General features: G+C 44.5%; 1 protein-coding gene across 1 annotated transcript in view; it reads left to right on the top strand.

Annotated features, from left to right (window-relative positions):
- LOC109916443 (collagen alpha-1(VII) chain-like) overlaps positions 1-16,628 on the top strand; it is a 127,001-nt gene extending 110,373 nt beyond the window's left edge. The window contains exons 17-21 of the mRNA XM_048606679.1: positions 4,867-4,989; positions 6,736-6,879; positions 9,041-9,163; positions 14,142-14,285; positions 16,474-16,628. Coding sequence (XP_048462636.1) covers positions 4,867-4,989; positions 6,736-6,879; positions 9,041-9,163; positions 14,142-14,285; positions 16,474-16,628 — 689 coding nt within the window. The remainder of the gene's footprint in view (positions 1-4,866; positions 4,990-6,735; positions 6,880-9,040; positions 9,164-14,141; positions 14,286-16,473) is intronic.
- Positions 16,629-17,634: the final 1,006 nt, after the last annotated feature.

Below are 17,634 nucleotides of genomic sequence, written 5' to 3'. Positions count from 1 at the left end.
ATGCCTACATCCTCTGAATGAATAAGGGAAAAAAAATTCCAAGTTGATGTTTTTGTATTTCTATTGCTTCTTATAGTTGGGGAATCAGCAATGCAATGTGGTCCTTCTATCTTGAGTAAGGCTAGGTTGCTCTGTCAGAGAAGGAAGGTTTGGCTTTGAGCCCTTGCGTGATTTCCTCAGCTGTTTGTCTTACAGCCATTAATAAAATGACTACTATGTCTGAGGATGTCTGAACTAAACAGGAAATTGCAGGGATGGAACTGCATTTGCCAAGACGTTTGAAGTACACCCTTCTTATTTCACAATGAAACCCAATAGATGCTCAACATCAGTAACAGCAGTGTGAACTATCTTCAAGATGCCCTGTAGAAATTCACCAAAGATCCTCAGCCAGCACCTTCCAAACCCACAGCCACTTCTATCTAGAAGGACAAGGGCAGCAGGCATATGGGAACACCACCACCTACAAGTTCCCCTCCAAGCCACTCACCACCCTGACTTGGAAATATATCGCCGTTCCTTCACTGTCACTGGGTCAAAATCCTGGAATTCTGTCCCTGAGGGCATCGTGGGTCTACCTACAGCGCATGGGCTGCAGTGGTTCAAGAAGGCAGCTCACCCCCATCTTCTCAAGGGGTAACTTGGAACGGGTAAAAGTAATGCCCATGAATAAATTTATAAAAAATGCCATTGGGGTCTCTAGGCATGCGTTCCTCGATCAGAAGCATCCCTTTTTCTTCCTGACTGGCAGTCGTAATGCCTGAGAGGAGACAGTCCATATCTCTTCGAATCTCCTTTGAAGGTGCATTGTTGTACATTGACCAGACTCACTGCCTCTCCTCCACTATGTCACCTTGCTTCCATCTGTGTGTTCACCTGTGAACTAACATACCATGAAGTGATGGACAGGTTTGATGGTTTCAGAAGCCCTGCACACCCCAGGGCAGTGGGAATAAACAGCTGTCACTCTGAGGGGATTCCTGTGCAGGAGCGTGAGGCCTAACCTGTTGCTGCACCATTGCAAGCAGGCAGAATGTTGTCACAGTTCTTGATAAGTGAGGCCAATTTGAGCAGGCGGTCTTTGGATTTGCCTGGGCCCCGCTTACAGGCATTAATCATAAAATCGGGGAATTGTACAGCACGTCAGGGTAAGGCACTGCTCCTGTGTCAGCTGTTTGGAAGTTATCAGGTTGGCCTCATGCCCTTTGCATTTACCCCCAATACCATTCCAACACAATGAGCCCCGGCACCTTCACATAAATCAAATTGAGGATGTGCTGCGTCCAAACACAGTGTATCAAGTTCCCAGGTTCTGACTAATTGTTATTAGAAGAGACTTCAGAAGGTCGATGGATGTGTATCTGTTGTGCCTTGTCCTCCTGAAGCCCAAGTGATTCATTTGCTAATACTCCAACCTGTCCAATGGAAGGCCCTGGGTGGCACGGTGGCTCAGTGATTAGCACTGCTGCCTCACAGCACCAAGGACCTGGGTTTGATTCCACCCTTGGGTGACTCTCTGTATAGACTTTGCACATTCTTCCTGTGTTTGTGTGGGTTTCCTGCAGGTGCTCTGGTTTCCTCCCACAGTCCAAAGATGTGTAGGCTAGGTGGATTGACCAGGTTAAATTGCCCATAGTGTATAGGTTAGGTGTGTTAGCCATGGGGGTATAGGGTAAGGGAGGTTGGACTAGGTGGGATGCTCTTTGGAGGGTCAGTGTGGACTTGTTGGGCCGAATGGCCTGTTTCTACACTGTAGGGATTCTATGAAGCCTCACTTCAGAGCTGATGGCTGTGAGAAATGATAGTGGCTGTTTCTCTATCATCTACTTTACGTACAATCAGAAATAGTCAGGCTTTCCTTGAATCCGGTACCTAAAATTTAAAAGCAAAACACTGTGGAGGCTGGAAACCTGAAACAGACACAGAAATTGCTGGAGGAAACTCTGCAGGCCTGGCAGCATCTGTGGAGAAACAGGGTTAACGTTCTGAGTCTTCTAAAGTTGCACAGTGCTAACTGTTTACAGAGCTGCAGTGTTACAGGCTGACACACACAGCCCGGGTACAGTGCTTAGTATATGGTACAAACAATTACAGCTGACTCCATAACAGAGAGTGGCTGAAGGCAAGCAGCAAGTAACTTCAGACTGGAACATCTCTTGTTGTGATGCCATGTCATTGTCTTAAAAGCCTGTTTGGTCTAGAATCTGTGCTGTAACACAAGGGATCTTCCAGGCTTGTTAATCAGCCCACGGAATCCTTTTAACACTTCACACCATCCTTCTTTATGTTCCTTCATTTGGCTGGCATTTATTGTCCATCCCTACCTGCCCTTCAGACGGCGGTAGTGAGAGGGCGACCGCGCTAACTCACTTTCTGCAGAGGCAGAACGAGGTCAAACTAACGCTGATGAGTTCCTGCACTTGCCCCTCCACCCCACAACCACCACCCCTGACTCCCACCTCCCACGTTAGCCTACAGAAGTTCAAAGGTTGACGAACAAGTTGCTCTGTGTTTCAGATTTCCAGCGCCCGCTGTATTTTGCCTGTATTGAAGTTGTGCTATGTTGTCTGATTGACACCTACAAACGACTGGATGCATTACAGTGAGAGTCACGACTAGTCGTGCTCAATCCCTTGCACGGCACGTATGTGGTTAACACACCAGCGCATTAAGCCCTTTCATGTGTGCAGTCAGATTTAATGTCTCCCCCTCCACTTTGGAGTATCAAAGTCACTCTGTTACAATAACACTGCTGTACCACTAGAGGTTCTCACTGACTGGTTCATATTATCAAGTGCTCTCTGACTACGAGTATACAACACCGCACTAAATCAGCAAATTATGGACTGTTGGCTGTCTGAAACATTCTGTTTGCAATCCTCAATCTGAATCTAAAACAATAGCCTCCCAGACACAGTTTGCAAAACATTTAAGTGCAACAGATCAATCATTTTTCACAGTGTTGAACTTTACTGGAGTGCTGCATACACAGACACACACACTGACAGTCTGTGATTAAATGGACTGTGGTTTAGATACTGCAAAGTGATTATTACTTATTGCAATGTTAATTGCAGTGTGGGAATATTTCAGTGTGAAGTTTGTACTTAACATGGCGCTAATGATGTGATGTTAATTATACATTTAATGGAAATTCTCAATGTGTTTTTTTATAAAGGAATTGTTCATTACTCAGGATGAATATTGACGGGAAGTTCATAATAATTATCGGGACTCTGTGTTCACCATAACATTATAGAGTTGTACAGAGAAAAAAAGGAGCCATGGTGCTGATTGCAAACTATTTGAAACTTATCCAATTAGGCTCAGTCCTTAACATTGCTAAAAGGGGGCACCAAGTCAAAGCTTTGCATCTTGCCCTCATCAGGATTGAAACACAAGAGAACCAATTTTGGAATGGGAACAGCAATTTATATAGCATGAGAAGAGGGTGCTGATTGTTTGGACTATGGTTGGCTTGGAGTTTGTGCAGGAACTGATACCTGTTAATCTTTGGTCGGCTATTAACCTCAGAACAGGCAGGTAGACTGTGATTGGTCTGTGCGTCGCCAGGGCAATGAGGCAGGGATTGGCAATGTCCATAACCGTTTTCTGAAGGAGAAGATGCAGTGTTTGCGTAAATACCTTTTGCCCACATAGAACAGAACCTTTTGAGTGAATAAATGTGGCTTCAAGCATGCACACAGATGAAATGTCAGTTGTCATGGATACCTCAAGCAAAGACATTAAATGTTCTGTCTTCAGGATTCTGTCTTTATTGTTTTCTTTTATTAGTTCTTGCACACAACTGAACGGTTTTTTTCCCATCACCAAATCATCCACTGTACTTTGTTTTATCCATTTAGCTCCACCAGTAAACCACCCAACTGATTAATTTACATGCAAAGCCCATCCAGGGTAAGGGACGGGGAAGGGGCTAAATCAAAATGGAGTCGGAAGGGGAGAATTTTTTTCTTTGGGTGCAGATTAAATCAGATTAACTAATTGTCAAATGATCAGCCCCTTAAAGGGGCTTGGGATCAAAAATAGACATAGCAAATTGAAAGTAATATTCTGGGGGCTGATACGCACTTCAGAGACTATTTTATCTACCAGTGTGGAAGCCCTGCACATTAGTAATTAACTATAATTCGCAAAGGACTGTAGACATCTCATTCCATTTGAAGGAGACGGTTGTTTATTTAACTTCGATTGGGGGCAGGCTGTGGGATATGCTTTGTCAAAAATAGACTAAGGCAAGGAGGGAGGCCTCTGTGAACACTGACAGCTAATGAAGTGATTGATCACATGCTGTTGGCAGCATTCCACAGCACAGTCCAGCCAACTGAACCAACCAAGCCCAGCAATCTCTCTTTCCATGCGAAGAAAAGAATCAGAGTTAACGTTTTGGGTCCAGTGACCCCTCCTCAGAACTGGACCTTCCCTGTTCTGAAGAAGGGTCACCGGACCCGAAACGTTAACTCCGACTTTTTTCCTTCACAGATGCTGCCAGACCTGCTGAGCAACTTCTGTTTCTGTTCCTGATTTACAGCGTCTGCAGTTCTTTAGGTTTTTCTCTTTACATGTGCGCAGGGTACTCAATCCATCAAGCTTTTCAACTGTGTGTTGTTCATCTTATTAATACAGTCAAGATACCTTTAAAATTCAGATTGCAACAACTTATAGTGTAACAGAACTTCTCCTGAACTTCTCCCCTATTTATTTCGCCTGAGCAGCAGCATTCGATGAATGAATAAAAGGAATTGAAGTCTATCATCTTGGCTCCATTTGTCTAAGGTGTACACTTGCTTAGTCAATGGATCTTTCAAATAGCTTTCCTTTTCTCTCCAACCTGCACAACCTAAGATACAGCCATTGAGCGTGTGACGGAGCTCCGTTCCCTTGAGACTCGGAATAGTCTTATCCGAATAACGTGGCGAGGAGTGCCCCGGGCTACAGCGTACAAGGTCATGTGGAAACACGCTGACGGTAGGTGCACTCACCTCCAAACAGCTTGAATGAGGTTCCCCTGCCCTTGGGAGGTACCTCAAGAATGCATTTGCTGCGTTTCGTGCCAATATTTGATGGCAGTGGCACCTACAAGGCTTCACTTGTTAAAACGTTGCTCAGTTGGTGCTGGTGTTGAGGGCATGCTGCACTGACGTCGGTGCCATTTTCGGATATGATGGTAAATGGAGGCCCTTTTACCCAATTGGGAGGATCGCATGGAACTATTTTTGAAGAACAGCAGGTGGGGGAGGGCGCAGCGGGGTAGATTTCTCTGGTGGGGAGACAGATTTTCGATTGCTGAACTGACATCATTAAAACGTGTAACCCGACCATTACTTCAGTTCTATCAGTGGGATCTTGCTGTGCGCCTGTCAGCTGCCGCGGTTCCTACGTTCTATCAGTGGCCACACTTCATAACGTAATTTAATTTGGACTATCCTGAAGTCACGGAAGGCACTATAATAATGAAAGCCTTTCATTCAGATTGGGAGATAATCTACCTACCTGAGTAAATTTTATTTTCATTAATTGTTTGCTGTCAATATTTCTAAGACAAAGGTTGTTAGATTACTGACGAGCAACATGTTGAAAGGTTATTGTGGTTAATCAGGGATATGCAACAGTCTGATGAACTGTGATCTTATTGAATAGCACAGCAGAGTCAAGGGGCTGAGTGGCCTACTCTTGTTTCTCACTTGTATGTTCACTGCCTCTTAACTGCCCTCTGAAATGGCCTTAGCAAGCCACATTTAAGGGCAATTAGGGCCAGCAATAAATGCTGACTTTCCCAGTGACACCCACATTCACATACACGAATATTAAACAATTCACACTCATCTAAACAAAGAGATTGCTCCCCATTTCAGTTCAAAATGGCTGACCCACTATGTGGGGTTGATGACTGTGAAGTGTTCTGGGATGTCGTGAGGTGCTACAAATTGCTGTGATAAATGGAAATTTTTATGCCCTTTCAATTGGGGGAGGTGATGGCCTTGTGGTATTATCACTAGATTTTATTAAATCCAGAGCCCCAGGTGATGTTCTGGGGAGCTGGTTTCAAATCTCACTGTGAAAGATGGTGGAGTTTGAATTAAATTTTAAAAAATGAAATCTGGAATTAGGAGTCTAACAGTGACCATGAAATACCCATCTGGTTCACTAATGTCCTTTAGGGAAGTAAACTGTCATCCTTACCTGGTCTGGCCTATGTGTGACTCCAGTCCCACAGTAATGTGGTTGATTCTCTTCACAGCCTGCTGGGGAGTTTTCATGAATGCCGGCCTAACCAGTGATGCCAACATCCTATGAATAAATAAATAGAATTTAGTTAATGGCAGCATGGTGGCTCAGTGGTTAGCACTACTGCCTCACAGCACCAGGGACCCAGGTTCAATTCCAGTCCTGGGTGACTGTCTGTGTGGAGTTTGTACATTCTCACTGTGTCTGTGTGGGTTTCCTCTGGGTGCTGCTTGTTACCTCCCACAGTCCAAAGATGTGTAGGTTAGGTGCATTGGCCTTTCTAATTTGCCCAGAGTGTCCAGGAATTATAGGCGAGGTGGATTAGCCATGGGAAATGCAAGGTTTCAGGGATAGGGTAGGGGGTTGGAACTACATGACTTGCCCATTGATGTGGATTTGATGGACTGAAAGGCCTGCTTCCCCATTATGGAGTCTGTGATTCAATAATGAATGATTAATGTTGCATTTATCCATTGTTTACATCAGGAACTGAGGAGAGCAGAGTGCTGAGTAGCTCCATCAACATGTTTGATGTGGAAGGTTTGCAGCCGAATTCTGTGTACGTGATTGGAGTTTCAGCAATGGTGGGAAACAGAGAGGGGTCTCTCGCCACTGTCACAGTGAGAACTGGTGAGTGTCTAACTCCCTGCATGGTGATACTTCAGGGCCAGGCCTGAAGAGAGGAAGAGCTGCTTGGGGTGAGATATTGGTCTTGAGTTTCTGTGGAGATATCTTAGAAATGACAGATACTGAGCACGAAGCAAGACAGTGTTTGGCCTGCTGTTCCAATGCCAGCTCTTATCAAAGAGTAGTGGTACTTATTTTCAAGCCTTTGCACTCTGTTCATTACCCCGTAAGTTCCTTGTCCACAAATACCTTTCTGAAATCATTACTGGAATCATTTCTCACCACCTGTTAGGTGTAGCCTAACAGTTTGCCACAATTCTGTTATGAGAAATTGACATTTTTACATGAAGCTAAATAAGTATTGCCCTTCCCTAAAATGCAGTTAAAACCCCTTCCTCCCTGCCTCATTTGTAACCCTGGCCTCAATTACCCTTTTTGCCAGCTTCCTGGCACTGAGATTGACTAAAGACATTGTTCCGAACAATTGAAAATTCCAAAGAATTCCAAAGACTACTGGGAGAAGAAATTATCCTTATCGCCTTGGAAATTCTCCCCATCATCTTATTCAGGATTATTCTGAAACTGTGCTCCCTAGATCTAGGTTCGCCCGCAAGAGTGGGTTGGATTGGGTTGGCTGCGGTCGGATTAGTAATCCAGAGTCCCATGTCATTGCTCTGAGGACATAGGTTCAAATCCTACCAGACGGTCTAGTTTTAGCGATAGTGACCATGAATCCATCATTGATTCACATTAAAAACCCACCTGGTTCACTAATGCCCTTTAGGGAAAGAAGTCTTATCAGGCCTACATGTGACTCCAGACCCACAGTAATAGCATTGACTGTTAATTGCCCTCTGAAAGCTGTAGCAAGCCACATGGTGCAATTAAGGATGGGGAATATGTGCTGGACTTGCCAGTGTCACCACATTCCCTGAAAGAATATTTCTAAAAAATGTCAAGTTCCTTTGGAATTACGATCATCTTTCAATCTGCTAAAACCAATGAGTTATGGCTCAATTTATGCATTCTTTCCTCATTCCAGTACATCTTCTCAAAACTGTATCCAATGCAGACATCTCTCCCCTCAATTGTAGACGAGCTACTGAGCATGTACTTTAGGAACTTTAGTGATAATGGATCACATGGGACTGGGACTGAAATATGTCAGCTTCCAAATATGTTCTTTCTTACTATTCCTAGTAAGTAGTTATGTTCAGTAAAGCCTGTTGATGTTCATTTACCAAGGATTATTCATCAGCATTTTCCAAACCACCACCTCTACGTTCTAGAAGAACAAGGGCAGCAGATACATTGGAATGCCAACCCTTGCAAGTTCCCCTCCAATCCTGACTTGGAAATATATCTCCATTCCTTTACTGTCAGTGGATCAGAATTCTGGAAGTCTGTTGCTAACCGCACAATGGGTGTCCCTACAACAGAAGAACTGCAGCAGGTCAGGAACGTGGTACAGAGTAATTAGGGATGGGACACAAATGCAAGATGCACATCCCATGAATGAATAAAACTGATGTGAGTGTAGACCTGACCGTATGATGTAAGTAAGAAGTACTTATTAAGATGTGGTCTCACCAACATCCTGTACAGCAACACCATGGGTGGCGTTGGTGCGACTTTGTGATTTTTTTTTGTACAAATTGCAATGTTTCTTGCCCTCCCATTTATGCTTGGTCACAAGGAATGGTGATGCGAAGGTCCCAGTGAGTTTGAATGGAGCCCTTGTTGTGGAAAGACTTCAATCACATCAAGAACCAATACCACCCCGTTCCCATTCATTGAAGGTCAGTGCCAGGGACATATTTTTGGGTGTGTGAAATTAGCAACGGTTGTTCACCGTCAAGGTTAGGGTTCAAGACTGACCAGACTGGTGGATGAACCTTCTCAGATCTGCCAAGGCAATCCAGTTGGGTCTGTTTCAACCCAGTCACTGGTCCCCTGTGTATTTCCGTTAACTAGTGTAGGTAATTTGACGAGACATTCTCTGAAGCAAGTTCGAAAGGCAATTGAATGGATACTCGAAGAGAGTTAGATGTGTGGTGGATATAACATTCCAGAAATACAGCTTGCTGGGCGGTATGACCTCTCGCTCTTTTGAAATATCAGCTGTTTCTTTGTCTCAAAAGAAAACAACCTTTTCTTTTCCAAGAACCGCTCGTGGGTGGTGTGACGAATCTGCGAGTAGTCGAAACACAGAGCTCACGGATTCGAATCAGCTGGGTCGGATTTGCCACGGCAACAGCGTACAGGGTCACATGGCGCCGTGCTGATGGTAGGTGACCTGTTCTTTTTGCTGTTGTGGGTTGTTCGGTATCGTCAGGTTCCCGTGTGGACCATGCAAGGAGCTTTAGCCATGCATTGGCTCCATTTGCTGAGTCACGTCAGGTTTACAGCGCAGAAAGAGACCATTCGGTCCAACTGGTCTGTGTTGGCATTCACTAGGGTCTCATTCCAAATCCATTTCATCTAAACCTGTTGGTACATCCGTCTATAATAAAAAAACAAAATACCACAAATGCTGGTAGCCTGAGTAAAAGTTTTGGAAAATCTCAACAAGTCAGACCACATCTTTGGAAGGAGAAACAGGGTGACCATTTCAAATAGAATAATCTTGAAAAGCCATATTAGACTCAAAAACTATATTTTTCTCTCTTCACAGATGTGAGTTTTTCCTGAACTCTTTATTTTTCTTTTAGCATGTCCTTCTATCTCTTCCTCCCTCATGGAATTATCAATCACCTCCCCTCAATGCAACTCTGCTACCTCAGGGAGACAATGGGCCTAATGGTACTATTGCTAGACTATTCAACCAGTCATGAGGTAATGTTCTGGGGACCCGGGTTTGAGTCCTGCCGTGGCAGATAGTGAAACTTGAATTCAATAAATGATGACTATGAAACCTGTTCTTGGAGCGGGGGGAAGCCCCATCTGGTTGACTAATGCCCTTACCTGATCTGGCCTCTGTAGGAGTCCCAGCCCACTGCAATGTTGTAACTCCGAACTGCCCTCTGGGCAATTAGGGATGGGCAATAAATACTGGTCTATCCAGTGACCCTCTAATCCTGTGAATGAATTTAAGAAACAGACTGAGTCCTGACGAAGGGTCACTGGGTCCAAAACGTTAGCTCTGATTTCCCTCTGATGCTGCCAGACCTGCTGAGCCTTTCCAGCAATTTCTGTTTTCGTTTCTGATTTCCAGCACCCGCAGTTCTTTCGGTTTTTAATTAAAAAAAATTCACCTTGCCCACATTGTTTGGGAACATTTGAACCATTCTCTACATAAAGAGGTATTTCTTAAGACCCTGTTTGATTTATTAGTGGCAAAATTATATTCATGGTTTTGGACTCCTAAAGAAGTGGAAATTTCTTTTTTTATACGAACTTTTTTAAAAATTCATTTGTCAGATGCGGGTGTAATGCGCTGGCCAGCGTTTATAGCCCATCCCTACTTGCCCTTGAAGAGACTTTATAGTGCTTGGTACACATGAGTGCCTTTGTAGGACCATTTCAGAGGGCAGTTAAGAGTCAACCACATTGCTGTGGGCTTGAAGTCACATGTAGGCCAGTCCAGGTAAGGATGGCAGATTCCATCCCTCTGAACGAAATCAGTGAATCAGTTGGGTTTTTCTGACAATTGACATTGGTTTCATGTGTCATCATTGGACTCTTAACTCCAGATTTTATTTTTATTGAATTCAAATTCCACCATCTGCTGTGGCAGGATTCAAACCCGGGTCCCCAGAACATTAAATAAAAACCGAAAGAACTGTGGATGCTGTAAAGTTCTGAGGAAGGGTCACCGGAACCGAAACGTTAGCTCTGATTCTTTTTCTCCACAGATGCTGCCAGATCTGCTGAGCTTTTCGAGCAACTTCTGTTTTTGTCCCCAGAACATTATTTCGTTAAACTCTTTCTGCCTAAATCTTCGTAAAAAGCTCTTTCAAACACCTTCTTCTGAGAGCAATTTACCTCAGTCTGTCCTGCCTTTTCATACTAAATATGTCCTCTGTTCTCATTGATGTATCAATAATTTGGATGAGGGAAGTGAGGGATGAGTTTGTGGTGGGAAAGCAAATGATGAAGGTGACACAAAGAGTCTACAGAGAGACATAGACAGGTTACACAACTGGGCAAAAGCTTAGCCAATGGAATATAATGTGGGTAAGTGTGAGGTTATGAAGAAGAATATAGGAGTTGAATATTATTTAAATGGAGAAAGACTGTAGAAAGCTACAGAACAGGAGGGTTTGGGAATCTTCATCCATAAATAACAAAATACTGGCATGCAAATTCAGTGGGTAACAGAGGAGACAAATGGAATGCTTGCATTTATTTGAAAAGGAATGGAGTATAAAAATAGGGAGGTTGTGCTAAATGTATCCAAGGCAGTAGTCAGACCATAACTGGAATACTGTGAACAGTTTTGGGCCCCTTATCCAAGGAAAGATAGACTGGCGTTGGAGGCAGTTCAGAGAACATTCAGTAGGCTGATACCAGGTTTGGAGGAGTTGTTTTATGAAGAGAGTTTGACTGGTTGGGCCTGGACTCTGTAGAGTTTAAAGCAATAAGACCTCATTGAAACACACAAGGTTCTTAGGGGACTTGACATGTTAGATGCAGAGAGGTTGTTTCCCCTTGTGGGAGAATTTAAGGCCAGAAGGCATCTCACAATAAGGGTTTGCACAGAAATGTGGAGGAATTTCTTCTCTCAGAAGGTAGTGAATTGTGGAATTCTTTACCACAGAGGGCTGCTGAGTTTGGGTTATTGTGTATATTAAAGGCTGAGATAGATTTTTAATCAGTAAGGGAAACAAAGGTTGTGGGTAAAAGGCAAGAAAGTGAAGTTGATCCACCATGATCTCATTGAATGATGGAGCAGACTCATTGGGCCAAATGGCCTACTTCCATCTAGATTCCTCTTTGTATATGCTCAAGGCCTTGAGTCAATCTGCCCTATGTTTCCAGCCACTTCTCAGTAACTACCCTTTGTAGGTGGGCTTTGAGAGATCTTCATTATCTTTGTAATTAATAAGTATTGTATTCAAAGAAAGTTGAAAATCCGAAGCCAGAATATGTTTTGTCTTGGCGTGGAGTCTTTCTTGGTGTTCCTTGACTTTTGACCTGAAGATAATTTATTAAAACATCAAGACTCTGGAAGGTTGGCAACACACCTGGAGAGGCAGGGTTGTTATGATAGCGTCATTGGACTAGCAATCCAGAAGATATTGCTCTGAGGCCACAGGTTCATATCTACCATAGCTGCTGGTGGTATTTAAATTCAGTTAATAAATCTGGAAAATGAAGATAATCGCAGTGAGATAACTGTGAAGCTATCAATGATTGTTGTAAAAACCCAACTGGTTCACTGATGTCCTTTAAGGAAGGAAATATGCCATCCTTACCTGGTGTGGTGTAATCACAATGTGTTTGACTCTTAAATGCCTTCTGAAATGATTAAGCAAGAAGCTTGGTTCGCAGGCAACAAATGCTGGTCTTGTCAGCATTCTCCACAAACTCTGATAAACTGAAGTTCAAAGTCTAATTTTAGGGAGTCCTCCTTTATTTTTAAGAAGTTTCTGTTCTCTAGTTGGAGACTGTTAATTATCCGCAGTGTTGATTATCCCTAATGTAATTTATCCCCACTGTTAATGATCCTCAATGTTGATTATCCCTGGAGGTGATTATCCCTAGTGTTAGTGATCCCCAGTGTTAGTTATCCCCAATGGTAATGCTCCCCCATTGCTGGCTGTACTTTCAGCTCCATGATTCCTAAATGTTGAAGAATGGGAATGAACATGTTGATTTCAGTTTCAGAGTGTGTGGATGATATGCAACTCGGAAGACTTGGAAACTGTGAGGAGGACAGTGAGGAACTCCAAAAGGATATTGGTGGAGTGGGTGAATAGGTGGCAGATAAGGTTCAGTGCGGAGAAATGTGAGGTGATGTCTTACGATAGGGAGAACTCACTCAGACAGAAGGAAACAGGAGGTGCAATTCTAAGAGGGGTCCAGGAGCAGAGGAACCTGGTTGTATACTGCAATGTATCCAATTGTGTAGTAATGTATACTATACGTTAAAGATGGCAGGAAAGGTAAAAAGAGCAGCTAATAAAGTACACAGTGTTCTCAGCTTTATTAATAGGGGCATAGAATACAAGAGCAAGGAGGTGATGTCGAACTTGTATAAGACACTTGTTAGACCTCAGCTGGAACATTGTGTACAGTTTTGGGCACCACCTTATAGGAAAGATGTGGGCACACATTGGAGAGAGAGTGCAGAAGTGGTTTACAAGAATGGTTGCAGGGATGAGAAACTTCAGTGATGAGGTTAGACTGGAGAGGTTGAAGCTGTTCCTCTTGGAGAGGAGAAGGTTCAGAGGAGATTTGACAGAGGTTTTCAAAATTGTGAGGGGTCTGGAGAGAGTAGATAGAGAGAAACTATTCCTCCTCCTAAAGGGATAAAGAACCGGAGGGCACGGAAGTAAAATGATTTGCAAAAGGAGCGAATGTGATGTGAAAAACATCTTCTTTCACTGAATGTGTGGTTCTGGTCTGGAATGCATTGCTTGGATATACAGCAGAGGCAGGTTGAAAGGAAACAACATACAAAGGAAAGGGGAAAGCCCATCTGGTTCAGTAGTGTCTTTCAGGGAATGAAATCTGCCTTCCATACCAGGTTTGAGCTACACATGACTCCAGGACCACAATGATGGGGATGACTCTTATTCACCGTCTGAAATGGCCTAGTAAGGCATATGGTTCATGGGCAGAGGGATGGACAACAAATTCTGGCCTTGCCAACAACTAAATGGTCGAGACAGAGATGCAGCAGACTCAGAGTAGGGAGAGCCTACCATAAGAGAGTAACTTCTACAATGCAAGGTAGAGCCCAGGCCCTAAAGGCAGCAGGATCTATGGGAAAAGAATGACACAATGTCAAGTCTGTTGGAACAGCGTGCTCCATTGAGACAAGAGGCTTGGCACAAATCAACTAAACTTTGAAATTCCTAGCCAAACCTCTACATCCCTCTGTCTCTTACTTTAAGTCACTCCTTAAAACTTGCTGTCCTCATATCTCTTCATGTGCCTCAGTGTCAGATGTTGAGTGATAATGTCTATTCAAGATCTTGGGCCAGAAGGTCCAGGTTCAAGAAGTGCCAAACCTTGGGGCATTTTCCCACGCCATTACGAATACAGCTTGACATTCCTGTATGCTCAGGTCTCCATCTTATTCTTCTTTTGTCCCTCAGGTGTCAAGGACAGTCGGATTCTGAGCAGAGATACCAGCGCTTTCGACATTGAAGGGCTGCAGCCCAACACTGTGTATGCGATTGAGGTCTCGGGACTGGTTGGATCCAGAGAGGGAAACGTCATGACAGTGACTACAAAGACCAGTGAGTGGTGGCACAGAGACCTCAGCCTACATCACCATTGAGACATCTCTGGCCCATTATTACTTTTCAGTGACTTTTATGAACCTTCACTTTAAATGATGCCCTTTTTAATTAACTGGTTCATGGAATGTTGGGCATTGCCAACCAAGTTGACATTTATTGCCCATCCCTAATTGCCCTTGACATGGTGGTGGTGAGCTGCTGCCTTGAACTGCTGAAGTCCATGCGCTGCATGTTGACCCACAATGCCCTTAGGGAGGGAATTCCAGGATTTTGACCCAGCAGCAATGAAGGAACAGCGATATATTTCTAAGTCAGGTTGATGAGTGGCTTAAAGGGGAACTTGCAGGGGCTGGTGTCCCCATGTATCTACTGCCTTTGTCCTTCTAGATGGACGTGGTTGTGGATTTGGTAGGTGCTGTGGGAGGAGTCTGTGTGAGTGCACCTTGCAGACGGAACACACTATAAGTTAATGGTGAAGAGAGTGAATATAGAAAGTGGTGGATGTGGTGCTAATCAAGTGGGCTGCTTTGTCCTGGATGGTGTCAAGCTTCTTGAGTGTTGTTGGAGCTGCACCCATCCAGGCAAGTGGGGAGCATTCCATCACACTCCTGACTTGTGCCTTGTAGATGGTGGACAGGCTTTGGGGAGTCAGTTACTGTAGTATTCCTAGCCTCTGACTGCTCTTGCAGCCACTGTATTTATGTAGCTAGTCCAGTTCTGTTTCTTCTCAATGGTAAACCCAGGATGTTGAATGTGGAAGATTAGTGATGACAGTTCATTGCATCTCGAGTAATGTCAACTTAATGGAACACTTCTCATTTTGAGCACCCTGTGTCAGTAGGGAGAGTGTAGTCGGACTGGGGATCTTGGGCCAGAAGATCCAGGTTCAAGAAGTACCTGACCATATACATGAATAGGAAAGGAATCGAGGGATACAGATCCTGTAAGTGAAGACAGTTTTAGCATAGAAGGGCAAAATGTGCTGGAAGCCAGAGTAAATACACGTGGAGCTGGACAAACACAGCAGTTTGGACAGCATCCGAGGAGCAGGAAAGTCAACGTTTTGGGCTGAAGCCCGTCACACTCCTAACTGTAACATTGGCTTTCCTGCTCCTCGGATGCTGTCTGGCCTACTGTGCTTTTCCAACCTCACATCTATTGACATATGGCATTATGTGTCTGATTAAAGATACCTAGAATGCAAGATCTGGAGTGCCATTGTCAGAAAGGATGGTGTGAGCAGTTTTAATAATGGCTTTCAAAAGAGAACTGGATGAAAACATGAAAATAGAGAAAAAAAAAATCAAAATTGTGGGAGTGGGACCAACTGGACAGTTTGAATCATAGAATTCCTAGAGTGAGGAAGCAGGCCATTCAGCCCATTGAGTCCACACCGACTGTTTGAATAGCATCCCACCCAAACCCACCCCCGTACCCCGTCCCTATCCCTGTGACCCTGCATTTCCCGTGGCTAATCCACATAGCCTGTACATCCCTGGACACTATGACCAGTCCACCTATCCTGCACTCCTTTGGACTATGGGAGGGAACTGGAGCACCCGGGAGGAAAACCCACGCAGACACGGGGAGAATGTGAAAACTCCACACAGACAGTCGCCTGAGGCTGGAATCGAACCTGGGTCGCTGGTGCTGTGAAGCAGCAGTGCTACTTCAGTCAAAATTATAATGGGCCAAATAGCCAGCTGTGCAGCATACAATTCTAAAGGTGCCTGCACTTTGCTCCAGCAATCTACAACAGCTCCAGTCCCAGAAACGCCTCTCCCTACCGACAAGGTTATGGCCTCTTTCTATTATCCTCAGCGGTCTCCCAGGATGAGAATCTCAAGGGCATTAGGGATGTGTAATTCATGTCACCTTTACCAGCAACATGAAAACTGAACAGAGCAGACACAACACAGCCAGCATTGGCGTTTCTAACTGCCTGGGAACCCTTACCTTTCGGGGCAGAAGCTGGTCCTCTCTTCCCTGTCAACAGGTGAGAGGCTCTTCCAAGGATAGGCCCCCCACCCTGGGGTTTATTTGGGTCGAAGGAAATGACCTGGACACTGGCTTGGGTCTGGTTGGGAGGAACAAAAAGGGAACTTAATCATGCTTCTGATTCCATGTAAGATTAGAAATTGTGTGACTCAATGACAAATATATTTCTGTGTCCTTTCACAAAAAGATCCCATTGTTGGCGATGTGACCAATGTGCGAGTGACTGAGACTCGACGGAACATGCTCCAGATCATGTGGACGGGAATAGGCATGGTATCTGCGTATAAAATCACATGGAAAAGTGCTGATGGTGAGCTTCTCTGGGATTTGACCATGTTCTGAAATGTACACCGGCTAATGACGGGGGTGGGGTTGCGGGGGGTTGGTGGTGGGGTGGTCCCAGGGTCGGATCTTTTGCAGTCTTAAGCATTAGCAGAAAGGTCCTGTGCCTGGCCAAATCGTCCAGAGGACAGAAGTTCAAATCTTACTGTCGCAGGTTGAAAATCTGAGTTCAGTTTGACGAAAAAAAGCTGAAAATAAATCCCATAACGGGGTGATTTTCCCTGATTTAGAGAAAGGGAAATAATTGGGCAAGGTTAGCGTGGAGGGAAATTCGCCATATTAGCAATTTGGTTCTGGATGAGAAGGTCACAGGCCAGTGATTAAAACCCTGATGGTCATCAATTAATGGTTTCTTGAGGGCCTCAACTTACCTCCCTGGGGGCAGTATAGGGTGATAAGATAACAAGGTGTAGAGCTGGATGAACACAGCAGGCCAGGCAGCATCAGCGGAGCAGGAAAGCTGATGTTTCGGGTCTGGATGCTTCTTCAGAAATTTCTGAACCTCCAACTGACCCAATCTGGGGTCAAATGGAGCGACAGATGATGGACCATGGAGTGGTCTCTGAAAGCCTTTGCCTCTGACCCACCCGGACACTTCTCTTCCCGTAACACCGCAAGAAGAAGAGAAAAAATATATACCTTCTTACCACTGGATCCCCCGAGGAGTAGGTCACAACTTTTTCTTTCTCATTCATTCTTGGGACGTGGGTGTTGCTGGCGGGGCCAGCATTTATTGCCCGTCCCTAGTTGCCCCCTTGAGAAGGTGGTGGTGAGCTGCCTTTTTGAACCGCTGCAGACCTCCTGCTGTGGCTTGACCCACAATGCCCTTAGGGTGGGAATTCCAGGATTTTGACCCAGCGACAGTGAAGGAACGGCAATATATTTCCAAGTCAGGATGGTCAGGGGAAATGATGCATTTTAGGATGTAGAAGCTGATGGCCTTTGATTGGTATCTGATTGACCGACACCTTCTGGTGACCTGGGTTGTCAGTATCAAGAACAAAGT

The sequence above is a fragment of the Rhincodon typus genome, chromosome 16 (assembly GCF_021869965.1).
Source record: "Rhincodon typus isolate 14 chromosome 16, sRhiTyp1.1, whole genome shotgun sequence".
Taxonomy (NCBI): domain Eukaryota; kingdom Metazoa; phylum Chordata; class Chondrichthyes; order Orectolobiformes; family Rhincodontidae; genus Rhincodon; species Rhincodon typus.
Note: the sequence above shows the minus strand (reverse complement) of the source record. Positions and strands in the feature narration are given on the sequence as shown.